At 41.4% G+C, this 21,448-nt stretch overlaps 2 protein-coding genes across 2 annotated transcripts in view; one reads left to right on the forward strand and one right to left on the reverse strand.

Annotated features, from left to right (window-relative positions):
• prkdc (protein kinase, DNA-activated, catalytic subunit) overlaps positions 1-21,448 on the forward strand; it is a 122,139-nt gene that overhangs the window by 18,889 nt on the left and 81,802 nt on the right. Inside the window, exons 16-23 of the mRNA XM_080794236.1 lie at positions 6,209-6,358; positions 6,992-7,104; positions 7,422-7,581; positions 8,437-8,523; positions 15,938-16,057; positions 16,625-16,784; positions 16,980-17,089; positions 17,463-17,550. Of these exons, the coding sequence (XP_080650362.1) occupies positions 6,209-6,358; positions 6,992-7,104; positions 7,422-7,581; positions 8,437-8,523; positions 15,938-16,057; positions 16,625-16,784; positions 16,980-17,089; positions 17,463-17,550 (988 nt within the window). The remainder of the gene's footprint in view (positions 1-6,208; positions 6,359-6,991; positions 7,105-7,421; positions 7,582-8,436; positions 8,524-15,937; positions 16,058-16,624; positions 16,785-16,979; positions 17,090-17,462; positions 17,551-21,448) is intronic.
• On the reverse strand, positions 10,466-13,118 carry LOC308336727 (E3 ubiquitin-protein ligase TRIM39-like; the record flags this gene model as incomplete). The annotated part of the gene is made up of 2 exons (XM_080794240.1): positions 12,977-13,118; positions 10,466-12,115 (listed from the first exon to the last, which is right to left on the reverse strand). The coding sequence occupies exon 2, from the start codon at positions 12,104-12,106 to the stop codon at positions 10,466-10,468; it is 1,641 nt and encodes a 546-aa protein (XP_080650366.1). The 5' UTR covers positions 12,107-12,115; positions 12,977-13,118.

Here is a 21,448-nt window from a genome sequence, read left to right on the forward strand (position 1 = left end):
GGTCAGATCATACACTACAGAATATGGATCGTTGGTGACTATATGACGTTGATTAGGCCTAATGATTAGGTTATTCATCGCAGCCAGCTGGGTTTAACGAGATGGCTCAGCGCAACTGTTTTTGTTATGTTGCAGTCTATCGTGTGATAATCCGATTGATTTATAAAACATTTAGCATTATGAACTGAAGCTCATTTGGTGCGCCGCAAACCAGAGGCCAGCCAGCGGTATAAACATTAAACAACCACCCCACCGTTCACTTCTCTCTGCCTGCGCAGTCAGTAATCCATTCCAAGCCCCCCACCTCCACTCCTCCGTCTTCCTCCTGTCACAAGTGAATCGCCATAGCGCAGCCCTCTTCATAATAAATACATACTTGTAGGCTATATAGCCTACACATTACACAAATAACAGAATTGCTATTTTTATTATAATAACATTTTTGAAAAAAGAAAATAAGAAAATCACAGAGCCCGAGGCTTATGTGGAATGTTTGTTTAGGAGCATGTCTGATTGTCTGTCCCATTGTTAATGGACAGGTGTAAATGGATTAGGGTGTGCCACCCTATTGCTGAATGGATCGACCAAACAATTTGCATGTGATCCTTTTAGTGTGATAAGTAGAGTGCATACATTATTTGCATTTAAATGATTTAGACTGGAAAATTCTTAGCATCCCTGTGACAACATCTGAAAGGTGAAAAAAGCAACTTGAGCTATTTGTCACCCCTATACATTTGGACTTTACAAGCTGAAGGTTAAGCATTCCTAATCCTAAATTCACCACACCCACTGCACACAGCAATAGTCATTGTATGATGTCATTCTCTCATGGTAAAAATGTCACACTTCAGCCCTTATTTTTAGTAGTTTATGTGGGACATTTGTGTTTTTAGATATTTTAGTATTTCAAAGTGTCTGTGATGTCATGGACACTGGTCCCACTGCTGGATTACTACAATTACCATAATGCTTTGCTGCACTTGTGGAGAGGGAGAGGACTCTCTTTCAATGATTTCCATGACATCATTGGCACTTTGCAAAACTAAAATATCTAAAAACATGTATGTATTACACACAACGTTTATTGTTTCCCAAACCTCATTAGAATAAGATATGGATGCAAAAGGGGTGAAATGGCCCTTTAAACGCAAGGCAGGCACGGTTTTCTCTCCATGTTTATCCAGTTAGTCTTGTTAGTAAAGTTACAAGTGTGCAGAACAAGTCAAAACTACTACAGCTACATTCTTCCTATTTTGATGACAGGTGGAACATCATCATGTTTTCATTGAGAATTATTATTCTACACTGACAATGTATTTAATGTATTTAAATTATTTAATTAATTTCCGTTCAAATCCAGGGTCGAATAGGAAAGTTATTTTACTGTATCTGATTGATATAAAACACATTTCATTAAGAAAATGAAACATTATAAAAGTGAAAACACATTGCATTGTTGTTGTGAGCAGTGATTGGCCAGTTTTGTTTTTGGTGTGTCCCGCCCCACTCACTCTGATTGGCCCACTGTTAGTATTTAACAAGAGCTTGGTCTGCTTTGTGTCACTTTAATCTCTGCTAGTTGTTAAGAGCTGAACTTCTCCTCTCTGCACTAGCTGAAGCATTTAGTTTTTGTTTTGGTTCTACTTTACTACATACTTTTATAATATTTTCGCTCAATTTAAAAATCTATTTCTGCAAGTTTTGAGTTATGGCTTTACTACAAACATTGAAGTCCTTGGTCAACCAGAGACTATCTGCTGCTGCTGAAGAGATATTTGGGGTCGTTGGAAGAATTCTAACAGAGTACGAGGATGAAGCTTTCCACATCAAGCAAGAAACTGACCGCCTACACAGACTACTGGATATTGTTTTACAACCAATCGTCAAACTACACAGAGCTGGTTGGTAAACCTTTACTATGTTTGATTCGATCCATTCATGTTGGGGTTAAACTTGCATTCAACATTCTCTGTGGATATACATGATAGCAATAGGTTGTAGCTAATGATACATTATATTTGAGGAACAAGGCACTCGTTTTAGAAATTACGCGTTATTGAGGTAAGAAACAATCATTTTGTGACACTTCACATTGAAATCAAAACATTAGGACCGCTATGGAACTAACAGCAGAAGTTTCATGTTCAAACATGTAATAATGTGTTTCTCTACTGTATCTTCTGTCTAGACTCCATACACCTCCTTGTGTGTAAAGAAGAGGTATTTACTGAGCAGCAGGAGAGAACATCCAGTCTGGTCAAAGAGGAACCAGAGTCTCCACAGATTAAAGAGGAACAGGAGGAGATAACCTCCAGTCTGATCAAAGATGAACCAGAGTCTCTACAGATTAAAGAGGAACAGGAGGAGATAACCTCCAGTCTGATCAAAGATGAACCAGAGTTTCCACAGATTAATGAGGAACAGGAGGAGAGAACCTCCAGTCTGATCAAAGATGAACCAGAGTTTCCACAGATTAAAGAGGAACAGGAGGAGATAACCTCCAGTCTGATCAAAGATGAACCAGAGTTTCCACAGATTAAAGAGGAACAGGAGGAGATAACCTCCAGTCTGATCAAAGATGAACCAGAGTTTCCACAGATTAAAGAGGAACAGGAGGAGAGAACCTCCAGTCTGATCAAAGATGAACCAGAGTTTCCACAGATTAAAGAGGAACAGGAGGAGATAACCTCCAGTCTGATCAAAGATGAACCAGAGTTTCCACAGATTAAAGAGGAACAGGAGGAGATAACCTCCAGTCTGATCAAAGATGAACCAGAGTTTCCACAGATTAAAGAGGAACATGATGAGCTACTTCAAAGATCAGAGGAGGATGGTGGATCAACGGAGACATTGCTATCAGTGAAAGATGATGATGAAAACATACAAAGAGAACCTGTAGCCAGCTCCTCATCTCAACACATGGAAACACAACCTGATGTAGAGGACAGTGGAACATCACAACCAACTAGTGACAATAATTTGTCTTTGAGCAACAAGCTGCTCCATGACCTCGAATCATCAAAACAAAGTCACTCCACGAGTCACATAGGTAAGAAATGTTTTAACTGTGCAGATTGTGGTAAAATGTTTAATCGCAAGGAACATCTAAAAAGACACATGACACATCATACAGGGGAAAGGCCATTTGCTTGCACAGTTTGTGACAAGGGTTTTAGTTTAAAGACTGATCTAAAAAAACACATGATGACTCATACAGGGCTTTACCCCTTTATGTGTACAGTTTGTAGCAGGGGCTATATTAATACCCGGGATTTAAAAATACACGTGAGGTCTCATACAGGGGAAAAACCATTTACGTGTACAGTTTGTGAAAAAAACTTCAGCCATAGTAATCTAAAAACACACATGAAGACGTGTAATAAAGAGGAAAAAGATGTTAAATCACAACCAACTAGTGACAATAATTTGTCTTTGAGCAACAACCTGCTCCATGACCTCAAATCATCAAAACAAAGTCACTCCACGAGTCACCTAGGTAAGAAATGTTTTAACTGTGCAGATTGTGGTAAAATGTTTAATCGCCCGGAACATCTAAAAAGACACATGACACATCATACAGGGGAAAGGCCATTTGCTTGCACAGTTTGTGGCAAGGGTTTTAGTTTAAAGAATGATCTAAAAAGACACATGATGACTCATACAGGGGAAAAGCCCATTACGTGTACACTTTGTGGCATGGGCTTTAGTCATAATACGTGTCTAAAAATACACATGAGGGCTCATACAGGGGAAAAACCATTTACGTGTACAGTTTGTGAAAAAAACTTCAGCCAGAATAGCAATCTAAAAACACACATAAAGAGGTGTCATAAAGAGGAAAAAGCTGTTAAATGATGATTGTTTTTTCTTCTTCTTCAAATAAGGCATTATGTTGACATGTAATGTCAATTATTCAGTTTAGTCCAGCTACATTAAACATGATGGACTATACATACACTATTTTAATCAATTTTCAACTTGCATAATGACAATACAATATGAGAAGCAGTGTTTGCCCACATTCTTCAGCAATTAAAATGTCACATTCATTGATATTCACGGACTAGTGGTGCACTTGTCTGTGTTGACGTGTGTTGTTTGGACTAACATATCATCATAGTGTATTTCAATGACTTAGTTTGATTATATGTTTATATTCTCTGCATTATGTTGTCTTCATAAAATTGTAAGAGAAAATATTTACTCTGTAAAAAACACTGTCCGTAATTTCTTCTTTTTCAAATAAAGGGTTGACAGCTACACATCCTTTGTGTGTTCATTACATGTGCTTCACCTCCTTTAAATATTGACATCTTGTACTGTGAACAATACAGTGACAAAAGCTGCTTCATTTTACATACTTCATGCCAAACTTACTAGAGCATGATAGGAGTATTAATTAAATTAAACAGTCTACACATATTTCACTTGAACTTTCTACATTGAACATGACAGGAGTAAGTCTTAATGTTACAGGGTGCATACTGTCCATTTTTCTTGTACTGTAAATACAGTTAGATCTAGCGTATAATAAGAAATACTTCATGTTCTAACAATTGTGTGTAAGGATGGTGACACATTCCTTAGTCATACTGTGATGATGGTAAAACTATGACAAAATAATACTAGTTGTGGACGTGAGTTGATATGTTATCTTACAATTGTGGTGAGGGGGTCTGTGGGTGGGGTTGGAGCCCGACCCTGCTGCCCGGCGCATTCTCTAACGGACTCACGAGACAAGAACTGTAATGATTCTGAACGATATTCTGCTGCATCTGGGCGGCATCATGATCCGCGGGGAAAAAAAACCTGTTTGTGTGGACGCAGGACTTGGCGGGAGTTGAGACAGACGGTCCAATTTCGACACACTGTGACTCGCCAGTCAATCCCATAGTTTAGCTGCAAGTACTACTAGTTAGCATTAGCAACGTTAGCACCTTGCGTTATACTGTCTGTGGTGTGGACACACCGGTGTCAGTTTATCTCGCTGTATGTAAATAAATAAAGCACGCGCGCGCGTGTGTGAGTAAATAATAAAACGCTTGATACATACAACTTGTAGTCCTACATCCCCCCCCTAGGGCTTACATATACTAAATAGATAGATATTAAAAAAGAAAACATGCAGCTCAACTGTTGGATAAGGAGAGGATGTTACTCCACATAAAATAATGAAGTAAACTGACCCTGTTGACTGTAAAGTCAACAGGGTCAGACATATATTTTCTATTTTACATGATGGGAAGAGTGTAACAGTAAGGGATTTTGAGATGGGAGTGTTGGACCTGTTTAAAAAAAAATCACACCCATGTGAAGTGAGCGGCACTCTTATCATACATCATCCATTTATTGTCATTTTTGTGACAATGAATGTGTAGGATTGTGTAGGACAAAAATAGCCGATATATGACAATAATTCTCCATTCATTGTCAATGGCATTTAGGACAGAAATCTACACTATAGCTGAATATAGGAGGGGCTAGCGCTCCTAATGAATTGTTCTTCTATGACTATCAGGAAATTAATGTTAACATCTTGCTCAATACTCAATCCTTAGGACTGAGGCCCATTCTAAAACAAAAACGCCTTCTAAATCCTGAACCCCTTTTGGTGTTTTAAGCATTATGTTGTACTTTAGCTATTGAAAACTAGCAGATCTACAAGCTCCAAGCTTAGTTCCTTTACACCACTGGTATATGTTCGGCCCGGTCTGCTCAGGGTCACCACCGCACTTGCAGGCCGTGCGCGGGGCCTGAGGCATCATTTCTCCCATGGCAACAGTGTTGTTTTTGGCAGCAACATTTTATTTTAGTTTTAGTCATAGTCTTTAGTTTTGGTTTTCATTTGGGTTGTAGTCACATTTTAGTCAACCGGGATGTTTTAGTGTTTGTCTAGTTTTAGTCGACTAAATGTCATGAGATTTTAGTCGACTAAGTCTAGTACGGTTGATTTAGTCGACTAAAATGTATTTTGGCGGGCCTTGATGCGTTGATGCCTTTTTTTCCACTTGCTAAATCTACAAACCCACAACGTTGTGAGCTTGTAGATCGTCTATTTTCAGCATGCAACTATAATTGTAAAATGACTTATACTGAATCTCTTGTCCACTAGTCCCTTCCTAACATTTTAGTCTAGTTTTTATTTGTTGACGGAATTGTCGGTATATTTAGTCTTAGTTTTAGTCATCCTTTTTTTTTCCTGCAGGATTCCGGATTCTTGGACGCGGCCTTTGAAAGCCAGAACGCGGCCCTGCCGTCACTGAGTCGCCTGCTTTATGATGAAGTGGTGAAGTCCATTCTGAGGATCGTGGAGAAGTTGGACCTTTCTGTGCAGAAAGTGGCCTCAGCCGATGATGTGAGTTTCTCCTTCATATACTTCTCCGTGACGCCGGTTACCTGCATTCTCTTGGCCTTGTCATGTAAACTCCTAAAAAAAATGGCTCGGAAATTTAACTTTGGTCCGTTATTTCTCCCCTTTAATAATACCACATTTCTATTGTTAATTAGTCACCTTTACAACGAGGCATAGCTTGTAAGGATCGGGCATTGCTGGAAATGAGCACCACAGCATGGGTAGTGCCTCCAAAATGGCAAATGGCTGGTATTCACCCTTGTTTTGAGTTGCTTAGCGGATTGGACGAATGCACTCTCCCACAGTAATAAGGAAAAAACAACACATATTGGCCATTTTTACACTTTATAAATGTTATGCTAAACTCTGTAGCGTGTGGAAGATCCATACATACCAAAACCAAATTTAAGTTTGGTAAGTAGCTTAACTCTGGAGTTTATATGACAAAGTGGCCGGGAGAACAGTTCCCAGCTGTGAGTTCAGATGTATGGAGGGGGGGCTACGCCTTCCGTGGCCTAGGCTGGTACGTATTAATTTGGTGGTCTGTCTGTCTGTCTGTCTGTCTGTCTGTCTGTCTGTCTGTCTGTCTGTCTGTCTGTCTGTCTGTCTGTCTGTCTGTCTGTCTCTCTCTCTCAGGGTCCAGATGAAATGACCAGCGTAGTGCTGCCCTCCTCCGACCCCACAGCTCATCTCCTGCCCAACAAGGTCAAGGACTTCACCGCTTTCATCAACCTGGTGGACTTCTGCAGGTATACACCAGACCAGTAGTGGAATTGAGGTTCATATAACGTGACACACGCGTCACGTTGTGAGCTTGTTTAACTGCTATTTCTGCAGGAACGTTGACATGTTTCGCATCATTATTTGACCTCACGAAGTATGAGTATACTTGCTTGTTGGGAGGTATTATTGCCCATGATGACATGAATCTAGAATCTCGGCTCCCTTTTCACATTTCTCATGCCCTCTCTCTGCCCTAGAGATGTCTGACATGTGTGTGTGTGTGTGTGTGTGTGACGACGTGCGTGCGTGTGTGACGGCGTGCGTGCGTGTCTTTCTTTTGCAGTGAGCTGCTGCTGACCAAACACGTGGAGTACTTTGAGCCCTGGGTGTATCCGCTGAGCCACGAGCTGGTTCTCCTCTCCATCAGGAACCCTCTGGTCAGCGGCTTCTACAAACTCCTCTCCGTCTCCATGAGCGTGGCCAAGAGGATCAAGTACTACCAGGTATAGCATCACCCATTAAAGTTCTTAAGTCGCTGTGACTGATTTCACTCATTAGTATTCCGCACAAGTCAGAAGTACTTATTTACAAGCTTGCGACGCGTTGCAAGCTTGTAGATAAGCCTATTTTGGTTATTAATTATTTTACTATTAAATAGTCATATAAGTGGTCAAACTAGTCATGGAATACACGATTCATCTTCCAGAAAAACCCTTCATTGATCTTGGATATTCCATGATAGCAAAGGTTAAAGCCTCAATCTGCAATTTCTTTCAAACTGTTCCTTTGTGTGTGTGTGTGTGTGTGTGTGTGTGTGTGTGTGGGGGGGGGGGTTATTTTGGCCTGTCACAAAGATGCTATACTATATCTGATTGACGTTCATACCACTTAATACCACTTAATGAATGGTGTAAACGATCGGTTTCTCCAGATCATGGGTAAATTACCGATCGAGTCATTTTTTAGTGAATATGGGCTGATCGATCGGAGCACCTCTAATTCTTGCGTAGACTCCATCCAGGGCTCTTTCCTGGCGTGCTTTGAGGATCCATGCCTCAGCCCCATTACCAGAGTAATATAGTAAGAGAGTGGCGACACTATAGCGTTGAGTCCCGTTGTAACAATGGAATGCGGAAGTGCACATTCTATCTCAATGGGATATAGTTCCAGCCATAGGAGCAATGTTTGGAACTATAGCCCATGGAGGCAAGTGTGTCGCTACTCTCCTACTCTACACTCTGGTGTTTTAAACATTACGTTATCATTTTTTTTTTTCGACGTCAGGCCTAAATGGGTTAAATCGATGAAAGGTTGGTCGACTATGAACGTCCCTATGTAATCCTGTTTTTCTTCAACAGGGAGTCGGCCCAAAAAGCTCCACAGCCCAGAACGTTGACTCGGTAAAGAGCGCCAGCTTCGCGCTGTACTCCAAGTTCGGAAAAGAGGTGAGTGATCCGTTTGTGTCCTGTAATCATTCCGGGGTGGACGTTGACGTGAGAAAACAAGTTTGAGAACCGCTGACATAGAAACATAGGTTTTTCAGGAAAACGGTCTTAACTGGATTTAGAAGACATTTTGTAGACGTCATGTTTAAATGGGTCTTACTCTTAGTCTTAACCCATTTTAGGCCTGACGTCGAAATAAAAAAGAGGTCTTCTGAAAGAATATATATTCAAATATTTGTGCCGCATTTTCACGATTAAAAAAAAATAGCAGAACTACAAGCTCGTAGCGCGCCACTCGGTGGCGCCCTATGAGCTTGTAGATCTGCTATTTTTCAATAGCTAAAGTATAACATGCTTTGTTAAAACACCAACATGGGTTCCCGTTCAGGTTAACGGTATAGCCTATCCAGAGCTGCTCTATAAATTCGATACGGATTGATTCAATTCAATTTAAAGTATTGCATAGATTGCATTACTGACTAAATCTAAACTTAGGTCAAATTGACACAACAGTCTCCCCTATGTGTATTACAGAGGGTTCTCTGTCACATCATTGCTGGCAGTGAAATAATCAATCTCTGGGTAAATATATTCAATTGGTTCTCCAGACAACTGGGAAAGGATATTCAGTCAGTTGCTGTTTAGCTATATTTGGTTGCTCTGATGAGACGAAGGCCCTTCCTTCCCACCAAACAGTATCATTGCTGAAAAAATAAATAAATAATATACATCATATTATACCACTTGGTCCCACAACTATAGGCTACTCTTTTTCTCCCTATAGCTGCTATAGTGACTGACTGACAGCTATAGGCTGTTGGGCAGAAACCCTCTTGACACCCTACTTCAGGGGTGCCCAAAAGGTATATTGGGATCTACCAGTAGATCACAAAGCCTGTGCAGGTAGATCACCTGTGATCATTCCCTGATAGAATAAAAAAACTATTTTTGGCATCTAGCACTTGAATTTCGGTGACTTTTTTGATTGACATCAAAAAGGGCCCGTCAGCTCAAACCCACAATGCAATATTTTGTTTTCAAGAATGTTGCTGTGCTCAAACGTCGGTAGCATTACAAATTAAATGCAAAACAAATATTATTCCAAGGGCATTTGTCTTATGTAACGCCAGCCCCGCTATTCCATATTTAGGTCCAAAAAGTGGAGGCATGTAGGCTATTGTCTGTCACAGTGTGAGGCAGATGTTTAAATGACCCAAGTGTTACAATAAAGGACATTTCAAGTTCTAGGAATACACTGTCTGGGACACCATGTCTCTGCACGACAGTTAATATATAATAAATAATACATTAAACGTACTGTACATACAAACAGTAAAATACCATGTGTTGGACAGAAAAACCGTCACACTGGATAATTTCCCCATGAACATTTATTGTAAATCCATCCAATAACAATATAGTATTTTTCATTGTTACTAGTTCTAAACATCAAAATCTTACTAACCAGCAAATCCCAGGTCATCAATGTGACATATTGTAACCTGGAACCCCCAAATCACAATTTATACCCACTATACGTAAAACAGACCTGAGTTGGCACTGTACTTGGTGCGCCCCCCCCCCACCATACAAAACAATCTCTTTACCAAAAAATGCAGATCTACAAGCTCACAACGCGTGGCATTGCTAGGCCTATCACAATTATTACATGATCGACTAATCACAATTATTTGAGATACCGGTAATGGCAATTATTTTTTGCATAATCTTCAATCGTTTCCATGTTGAAAAATGTCCAAACATTTTACAAAAATATACAGATCTACAAGCTTACAACACGTTGTGACATGTTAGTGATTGCTTTGTATATTTATGTTATTCGTCATATCTGCCCTGTGCAATTTGTGATTACGAAGCATAGAAGGAAAACAGGAATACAAATTGAAATTGAAACAAAAAAAACCTTTTGGTGCGGATTAGTCTAATCTGTGTGATTGACAGGAGATATGATCAGAGGAGCAGAGTTTTTACCGTTCTCATTAAGATATGGACTGAAGTATGGATAGAGTCTCTCCGTGAAGGTGCAGCCAGTGAAAGAGTAAAGATGAACTCTGGTCTCCACATCATAAAAGGAGACCAGACCCTCCTCATAATCCACAAACACTCCTACTTTCTGGAGCTCCTCTCTTACAGGGAGGAGGACAAGACGGTCAGCAGAAGCAGAGTACTCATTTCCATTCCTCAACCTTATAGTCCAGTAACCATTGGTGGGACTCCGTGTGACCATTCCCTTCCTGTTGATGGACTCTCTGGCCACTCCTACTGCCCAGTCAGTCTTCCCTCCAACCTGAACCTCATAGTAAAACCTTCCTGAGGAGTTGCTTTGTTTACCTAAGACACCGACATTGGAATTGAATCTCTCTGGGTTGTCAGGGAGATTATTCCTTACATTTCCAAGACTCACTTGTTTTCCATCCTCAGACAGAATAAGATAAGGGTTTGCTGTATCAGCATCCAGAGTTAGATCCATCTCATATTGCTGGATCCTCCTCAGCTCAGCATCATTCAGGTTCTTCTCTATCTCTTGACTGAGTGTCTTCTCCAGATGAGCCACAGCTGTCCTCAGTGTCCCCACATGTGAAGACTGATGAACATTGACCTTTGTCCAGTCCTTGGTAGGTGGAGGAGTGTTGGATGTGAAGTTCTGGAGGAGGTGGAGGTGGTCTTCAGTGTGTAAGAGCTGCTTCAGCTCAGAGCTTCTCTTCTCTAACTCTGTGATTTCTTGTTGCAGCTCTTTGATGAAGTCTTCAGCCTGTTTCTCTGTTGTTTTCTGCTTTTCTTCAATCACATCAATGAGCTCAGCCTGGCTTCTCTCAATGCAGCTGATCAGAGCAGTGAAGAGCGGCACACTGACAGCTATGACTGTATCTGCATCTTTCTTACTGAGCTCCACTGAGTGTCTGACTTCCTGAATCTTCACTTGTCTCTCCTGGATCATCTGCTGAACTTCAGCCTCTGTCTTTCCCAGCTCAGCCTTCTTTCCTTCATATGCCTCTTTCAGAGATACAGTTCTATGTAACTTGTGTTCTGACTCAGTGCAGAACTGACAGATGCACATGAGGTCAGTCTTACAGAACAGCTCCAGAGGTCTGTCATGTTTCTTGCACAGAATGTCTTCCAGGTTCTTCACAGGTTCGATTAGCTTGTGTCGTTTTAACCCTGCAAGTCTCAGGTGAGGCTCCAGGTGAGTGTCACAGTAGGAGGTCAGACACACCAGGCAGGACTTTAGGGCTTTTGGTTTGGTCTCAGTACAGACGTCACAGGAGACTTCTTCTGGTTCAGCAGGTTCTGGGTTTGTGCTGGAAGTTTGTCTCTGCTGCTTTGACTTCCTGAACTGATCGGCCATCTCAGAGAGGACTTTATTAACAGAGAATTCTGGTCTATTACAGAAGGATTTGTTACACAGAGGACACTGACACACATCACTAGTGTCCCAGTAATGTGTGATGCAGGTGTTGCAGTAGTTGTGTCCACATGGAGTGGTGATTGGATCAGTGAACACATCCAGACAGATAGAACACAGGAACTGCTCTTCAGACAGGAGACTGCTGGCACACGCCATTTCTACACACTGAAAAAAAAAGTGAAACATATTTTATTTTTGGATGCTACTTCTCACAGATATCCGAGTATCTGACTAATTACCTAAAAACACCCACATCCACACTACTACCGTGCCCTAGAACGAAGATCTTATAAAAACAAACATGGGTAAATTCTCCTTCTACAGCACTGCCACCCAAGTGTGGAATGTCCTGACCCCTTCCCTCAACAATGCAGATCACAGTGTTTTAAAACGGGCCTAAAAATCCACCTTTCAGCAGGCCACAGGGAGAGGAAATTATCACTTCTCCTGATAGGAGATTATCAATAGGCCAAAGAAGATTATCTTTTTTTGTATATGCACTTTTATCAAATGCAGCCCAAAGCGCTTTACATAAAATAGAGAACAAAATAAAAATAACATTCATAATATTAAACCAGATTAAACACAAGATTAAAAAACATGATTAAGAACAAATTAAAAAGGAGGCAAGATCAACATTAAGACACTACAAGAAAATAGCAAAAGAAGAATCACTACCTGACTTTTAGAAGGATTACAGACTCTCACAGATCTCACACCTGTTCATTCACTTTGATATTTAACCACACAGACTACCTGTCACCTATTTAGATAGCTGGATGCGGCCTACAAAACACACACAGTCAGACACACACACGCACGCACGCACGCACGCACACACACACACACACACACACACACACACACACACACACACATTTTGTGAAAGTGAATTACGCTATGATAGTCATACGTGAGGGGGAAAAAAAATCAGGATTAGAGTTTAATAGACAGACTGACTGAGAGGCAGGTTTCCTTCATCCTTGTGTAGGATAAATCATTAACTAAATGCAGTAGACTACTCACCAATGCTTTTGTCAGTATTTGTGTAAAATGTCTTGAAGAAAGGTTCTGTAGAGACTTTGTGTATAACGTCTTGTAGAAAGGTTTTGTAGAGAGTACTAGAGACTAGAGACTAGAGAGTGTGTCGCTGCCACCAAACTTTTATCTGTTTACTTTCGTTTCACCAGATTTCATTTCATTTCATTTCCTCACTGCGCAACTGTAGGTTAACCCTTTACTGCCACCTGCTGGACAACAACTCAGAATGTGTACACAACCATTTGAGAACCCCAGCATCTATAATTCCAGACAGGGAACATTATCCAATCTACAGTGGTGGAAAAACTACTCAAATGTTTTATTTAAGTAAAAATATCAATACTGCAATGTAGAACTACTCTGTTACAAGTATAAGTCCGGAATTCAACATGTAGGCCTACTAATAAAGTTCAAAAAGTAATTAAGCTAGTCATTGTGAAGAATGTCCCATTTCAAGATGTCAAATGTATAAACATCCTTTGAAAATAGCCGATCTACAAGCTGACAATGCATCACATTCCGAGCGTGTATAGAGCTTGTAGATCGGCTATTTTCAAATGGCCAAAATGACAGTACGGTAAGAGGATAGGTGGGCAGACTGGGCACCAAGGAATAGTGGGCACCTCTGTGTTAAATTGGCTATTTTCCCCCAAAATATATATAAAAAGTTTAGTTTTTAAGAAAAGACACTTAGCTTTAACATTAGACAATTTAGGTCTAATTTTTCTACAACTGCTACAAAACCTGTATATCCAGTCATGTTGGGGCATAAACAAGAAGATCAAGGACAAAATTAAGTCTGATAATGATGTACAGTGCAGTGTACAGTATGGGGAAATGGTGGTGGGAAGGGGACTTTAACTTGTTTTTTTACAGGGGCCAGTTTCAAATTGCAGAAACCCGTAGGTGCTCTTTGAAAGCGGTCTTGAAGGAGTCTAGGGATTGACATATCTTAACGGCTGTTGGTAGGGTGTTCCACATTTTAGTTTAGATGGTTGAAGGACCCTAGTGTTACAAGGAAGGACATTTCAAGTTATAGGAATACACTGTCAGTCTGTGAGACACGAGGTCTCTGAACAACAATATAACAGTCTGCACACTGGATAATCTCCTCATGAACATTTAGTGTAAAATCCACCAAATATAACAACATTGTATTTTCCATTGTTTCAAACATCAAATCCTCCTAACTACCAAAGGTAGATTGCGATCTACCAGTAGATCACAAAGGCTGTGCAGGTAGAGCACCTGTGATCATTCCCTGTGATCACTAATGCAAATATCTTCTGTTCGAAAATCCATCTCAGTCACTCTGCATCACTAAACCACATCAGATCTATATTTTTACATATGTTAAATAAGACAGAGAGAGAGAGGAGTGTGTGTGTGTGTGTGTGTGTGTGTGTGTGTGTGTGTGTGTGTGTGTGTGTGTGTGTGTGTGTGTGTGTGTGTGTGTGTGTGTGTGTGTGTGTGTGTGTGTGTGTGTGTGTGTGTGTGTGTGTGTGTGTGTGTGTGTGTGTGTGTGTGTGTGTATGTACGTACATGTGGGTTAATGGGTTAACCGTTAACCCATTTAGACCTGATAAAGGCGCTATATAAATGCACCATTTACCATTTACCATTTAACGCATCTGTGTCATAGCTTTAAGGACTTTAACCATTATTTTAAACTTTAGTTGTTAAATAAACGTGAAAATGTGTGCGGCAAATCTTTTAATATGTATTTTTTCACAGTGAATGTTTTTAACTCATATCTTTGCTTCCGGGGGATCCCGGAACAACATATTTTCAAATGTGGGTTCGGCGGCCAATAAAACATGTTGGGTTCCTTTTTATATGAAAAAAGTTTGAGATCCACCGATATAGATTTTTTTAAAACATTTTTCATAAAATTGTCAGGATTTAGAAGACATTTTGTCTAAATGGGTCTTAACCCATCCTGGGCGGGAACCCCTTTTGGTGTTTTTAGCTGGCAGATCTACAAGCTCATAGCGCGGCACCTAGCTTGTAGATCTGCTATTTTTGAAGAATCGTGAAAATGTGGCGCAAATCTTTGTATATTTATTTTTTCACAGCAAATGTTTTTAACTCAAATCTTTGCCTATGGGGCTCCCTGGAACTACATATTTTCAGATATTTTTGGGGGTCCTTGACATGGAATTGTTTGAGAGAGACTGGCATCGAAGCATGAGGTTTTTCAGAAAACTGTCAGGACTTTAGAAGGCATTTGTAGAATCCTAATGTCCCCGGGTCTAAATGGGTCTTAACCCATTCTGGACGGGAACCCCTTTTGGTGTTTTAAGCATTATGTCATACTAGCCATTGAAAAATAGCAGATCTGTCGTGGAAATTAAGATATAAACATTTAATAATATGATATCTGTCACACCCCTGTGGTGCTGTTTGGTCCTGGTTGTTTTATGATGTCACTGTCCCATTTATTGAATGTCTTGAGGCTATGTTGGGGGTTTGGTTGTGTCACTGTGACTCACAGAGTCACAGTGACTCTGTGAGTCAGACTGGGGTTTCCATGCATTAACAGGTCATGTAAGTTTGTCTCCTACTCGAGTAAAATCCTTATACTTCATCACTCTGAATTCTTGTGTTGCCTCATTATCATTATTATGAATTGACCTTTTTGAGCATGGGTCCCACAGACTGCCTTTACAGATCTACAAGCTCATAGCTACGAGCTCGTAGGTCTGCTATTTTTGAAAAGTCGTGAAAATGTAGTGCAAATCTTTGAATGTATAATTGTATATTCTTTCAGAACCATGCATGGAACTATGGGGGTCGGAGGACAATTTCATATATTTTCTAGGGGTCCTTGACATGAAATATTGAGCACCACTGATATAGAAACATGGGCATTTCAGAAAACCGACAGTATTTAGAAGAATTTTTTTGAATTTCGATTAAATGCTTTAACTGTATCCCGCCATGCAGGTGTGCGTGAGGATGAAGCAGTACAAGGACGAGCTGCTGGCGTCCTGCCTGACGTTTGTGCTGTCGCTGCACCACGGCATCGTCCAGCTGGACATCAAGGCCTACTGCCCCGCTCTGGAGGTCAGAATTTATATTTCATTTTATTTAACCTTTTATTTAGCCAGTAAAAAAACCCACTGCGTCTCTTTTACAAGTGGGAACTGGCCAAGAGGCGGAAATAAAATTACACTTTCAATACCTACATCGTCGATGTTACATTTTGGACCAGCAAATACTTTGTCCGTGAAAATCATATAGCACTGACCAAGGTCTTAGGACCTTTTTTCTAAGTCTCAGTCTAAGGAGTTTTACTTATATTTTCTAAAACTAGACTAACACTAAATCATTCCGGGTGACTAAAGTAAAATGTGACTTAAACTAAATGAAAACTATTCAAGATGACTACTAAAATAGAAATTTTGCTGCCAAAAACAACACTGCTCCCCGGGGTCACCAACATGTTTTTCTGTTTTACACACCATTATAATGTTCTCATTTTGAGACCCAATTACTGAATGTCAAGTGTGCGTGCGTGTGTGCGTGTCTTTTGTGTCTGTCTTTGTGTTGTGTCTGTCTTTGTGTCTGTCTTTCTTTGTGTCTTTCTTTGTGTCTGTCTTTCTTGTGTGTGTATGCGTGCGCGCCCCCTAGGCGGCGCTGAAACTGGGCCTGAGTCACATCCCGTTGGCCAACGTGGCGCTCGACGCTCTGGAGGCGTGGTCTTCCTCCATCCCCGCGGACGACATGCAGCCCTGCTACAGGACGATACTGCCCCTGCTGGACGGATACCTGAAGAGCAGCTCCGTCAGCGGTATGCCCGTATAACGTCACTGCAGTGGTTGGACCTGCTTGTGGCTCGCGGAACAGATTTCCACGGGTCCCTTTTATGTTTTTGTTTTACTTTTTATTTGTAAATGTCTCTTTTTAAGAGATTTCTTTTCAGAATCCTCCAAATAAACCTAAACAGTGCATTTTGTTGTGTTTTGTGGACTCTTGGTCGTTCCAGAGAAGGACGAGAGCAGCTGGGAGATGCTCTCCTCGGTGTCTACGAGGAGCGAGCGAGGACACGGCCGCATCATCACCCGACTGCTGAAGAAGTCCAAGCTTCTGGCCATGGTACTGCACCCTAATAGCACTTTGACCCATTCTGACCTGAGATTAGATTCTATAAATGTCTTCTACATTCTGAAAAAGCTATGTTTCCTCCATGAGGCCATTTAGAGTCCCTACATTTAGGAGAAACAGACCGAATATCTCATTTTTGTACATCGGCCTATCTCGCTTCTAAACCAAAATCGCTAAACCAGTGGATATGTTCTCGTTCCTGATTGTTTCTGTGATTTTTGGTTCTGTAATGTCTACCATCTTGTCTGTATCTTGAACGGTGACGTCATGGACGCAAAGCAAATTTCAGTCCAAGCTGACGATAAAGTTGTATCGTATCGTAGCTCAGAGCTGCTGTGTTCTCTTTCTGTGTCGTTGCCACCAGGATGACTCTCCCCAGGTGCTGGTGAGGCTGAGGGTGGTGAGGATCCTGGGTCGTCTCGGAGGCCAGGTCAACAGGAACCTGGTCACAGGTATAGGAAAAGGAGGGCATATAATACCAAATATCTAAATGCTGAATCAAGCAACTTTAAGAACTGTGAGGTTGATAAAATGACCCCAAACATGTTTTAACCCATTTTGGGGCGGGATCCCCTTTTGGTGTTTTAAAACCCATTTAGACCTGAGATCGATTCTACGAATGTCTTCTAAATCCTGACAGTTTTTCTGAAAAACCCTTGTGATGATCGGGGATCATTATATCATTATAGTGTATATTTGGGAGGATATATATGAATATTTATCAGAAGTTCTCATATTGTTCTCAACTACACAGTACTAGGGTGGGGGGAGTGGTGCCTGTGTGTGTTTTCCCTAATCATCCGCAGGTGGACTGATTCATAATTGACACCTATGAGGCTGGCCCGTCTGTCAGGGAGTGATCGGCCCTGACTGGCTGTCGGTCTAGAGTGGGAGTGCTCCTGATCATGGCTCTCCTACTCACCTACACTATATGAGTCAGTCTGTTCCAAGAAGACAACGGAGAGACAGGCCGGAACCCTCTCTCTCCCAGCCGCCACACAGTTGTGGACTTTTGATTATAGTTATTCCTTAATTTATTCCCTTCGGAAAGGAATTCGTTTTGCTTTAGTTGTAGTATTATTTTGTGTCTGTTTGTTAGGTTTTCTTTTGAGTTTAATCTGTATTCTGTAAAACATCCGTCTTTTCCCTATTTATTCATCCATATATAAAATAAATGTTCGCATTTTGAAGCTGGTGTCCTGTCGGTCCATTCAATGTTACACTTAATTACCCCTAGACTAATTGTGTCGTAACATATTGGGGGCTCGTCCGAACAAAAACAGTGTTAAGTCAGTTCGATTGTTTTTGTTGTTTTTTTTGTAACTGGTGGTGCGGGGGAGAGTTCATTAAGTAAATCGCGTTGCTTGCATCACTTGAGTAAGAGCTTGGTGGCGGTATAGTATGGACTCTGACTTTCAGAGTGCTGCGGTCGTGGATGTCTTGACTTTTGAACAACTTGAACGGTGTACATACTGGGAGTTGTGGGCAGTGGCTAAACAGTACAACGTTCCTTTGCCTGAAGGTACCAGGAAAAAAGAAGCAATTTTCTTGGCTGTGTCACAGCAGCTGTTATCACACGGCATTATCACTATGGCATCAGGAGCAGGTCAAGTCGGTGTGACCGACGCCTTAGTAGCTGAGGCGGACGAAGGGGAGCCTGGTCCATCCTCAGCGGCGGGCCTCGGGGGTTCTGGGGAGGCACGGCCCCAGAGCTCGCACCTCGACTCGCAAGTAGAGGGGGGGAGTCCTCAGGACGTAAGGGGGGCCATACGCCTTCGCGAAATGGAACTTCAAATCAAATTGGCCGAGCTGCGTACAGAGGAATGCAAATTGGCCCAAACGGAACGGGAGATCGAGAGAATTCGCTTAGGCCGGGCCTACCCTGACCTGTCGTCGTCGGCATCGGCGGCGGCTGCCCCCCCACAACTTGGTGACATGGTACCAAGAGGTTCGTCTGGTGGTTCCAGAGGAGAGTCGGCATTCGACGTAAGCAAGCAGATCGCTCTGGTGCCTAGTTTCAAAGAAGGTGAGATTGATGCGTTTTTCTGTGCTTTTGAGCGGATGGCTATAACTGTTAAGTGGCCAAAAGAAATGTGGGCCCTGTTGGTCCAAAGTAAATTGGTTGGAAAAGCCCAAGACATCTGCGCCAACCTCTCTGGGCAAGAGAGCTTGGATTATGATATTGTTAAAGCAGCTATACTTAGCGGATTTGAACTCATTCCTGAAGCATACAGGCAACATTTTAGATCCGCTGATAAAGCTCTTACTCAATCATATGTAGAATGTGCACGTGAGAAAGCGACACTCTTCAAAAAATGGTGCAAAGCAAGCAATGTGACTACTTTCGAGCAGTTGGGTGAAATGATTTTACTGGAGGAATTCAAGTGTTGCCTACCAGAGAGCATTGTCATTTATCTAAACGAACGTAAAGTGACCTCGATTGCAGAGGCTTCCGTTTGCGCAGATGAGTTTGAGTTGGCACACCGTTCAGTTGTCTCTCCGGGCCGTGATTTTGGCCCTGGTGCGGGGAGAGCGGCTAAGGCTAAACAGTGTGACAAGCAAGTGTCGGCAAAAAGTGTTTCACATTCTGGTAATGACAAGGGATCTGGCGGGGCACGGGAATGTTATTATTGCCATGAAAAAGGGCATATGATTGCTTCTTGCCCTGCGCTCGTACGTAAAAATAATCAGAGCTCTGGGGAGCTTGCTTAAAGCTCATTTTGATTTGGCGGTGTAGCTACTCCTTTTGTTTTGACATGGCTCGTTTGCTAGCGACGTGCCTTGTGCGGCTACATGGGAGGCTACACTGATGTGCATTTGCTTATTTATTTATTTTTTCCCGTTAGTAATGTTTTGTAAGTTCTTGTGAAATTGCAGGATCTATATATATTTTTTCGTTTCGATAGGCCTATAACTTTTTTTTTGGGTTACCTCCTGTCAACTGTGCCGTTGGAGGGGCGACGCACTTGACAGGGGAGAGATTGCATTTGTTTGTTTGTTTTTCCCCTTTTTCAGTGGTTGTGTTCAACCAACTCGTTAAAGCATCCTTTGTTTTGCGCTCCGAAAGGATTGGGCTATAAAGTAGTGTTTCAGAGTATCTGTAGTTTATTCATTGTGTGGAATGCTGGCCTGTTAGTATTTTGAAACTGTATAGTTCTAACGTGAGACAGGTTATTTATTTGATAACCTTACGGACCGATATGAACAAGTGTCGTTCGTTGTAAAATTAATTCTAACGTGAGACAGGTTATTTATTTGATAACCTTACGTACCGATCTGAAAACATTTTATTGGTGGTGAAATTAATTCTAAAATGAGAAGGGTTATGTGTTAGCCTGACGTACTAAAGTGGGTTGGTTTTATATGTCGACTTTGTCCTTAAGTTGGCCAAGCATACGTGTCCACACATGAATGAATGAGGTAAAATGGGTTCTATATTGTCTCCATTTAATGGATTTTAACGTGCTTAGTTTTTTTTTCTAAATGTGTTTTGTTGCATTTTTCAAGCGCTATGTAAGCTACAGTTATTGGTCATCTCGTATTCTTCTTAGGTGTAATGTTGCAAGATTCCTCTGCAGGTTTCTTTTAAATTATATTTGCAGCTGGGGTTGCGTGCCCATAACTATAGGTAGCCTATTCGGAAAAAATGTTTGCTCAAAAATGTGTTTTGTAGGATAAAATTAATCATATGGTCATAAATGAGAAGGAAGTTCTGGCTAGTCCTTATATTTCTGACGTACTAAGCGGGCCGCTGATGTTTGTTCTACTTTTGCCACTCTGTTTTGTTTTTCACTTGCCTTAGGGCTGTGTGTGTGTTTTGTTTTTTTTGAAAATTCTGAGCATGTTAAATGAGATGGTGTTAGGAAAGTTCTGAATGTCCCATAACCTTCCTCTGGGTTGGGGGGTGTGATGATCGGGGATCATTATATCATTATAGTGTATATTTGGGAGGATATATATGAATATTTATCAGAAGTTCTCATATTGTTCTCAACTACACAGTACTAGGGTGGGGGGAGTGGTGCCTGTGTGTGTTTTCCCTAATCATCCGCAGGTGGACTGATTCATAATTGACACCTATGAGGCTGGCCCGTCTGTCAGGGAGTGATCGGCCCTGACTGGCTGTCGGTCTAGAGTGGGAGTGCTCCTGATCATGGCTCTCCTACTCACCTACACTATATGAGTCAGTCTGTTCCAAGAAGACAACGGAGAGACAGGCCGGAACCCTCTCTCTCCCAGCCGCCACACAGTTGTGGACTTTTGATTATAGTTATTCCTTAATTTATTCCCTTCGGAAAGGAATTCGTTTTGCTTTAGTTGTAGTATTATTTTGTGTCTGTTTGTTAGGTT

Source organism: Protomyctophum bolini (genome assembly GCF_963924005.1).
Source record: "Protomyctophum bolini genome assembly, chromosome: 21".
Lineage (NCBI taxonomy): Eukaryota > Metazoa > Chordata > Actinopteri > Myctophiformes > Myctophidae > Protomyctophum > Protomyctophum bolini.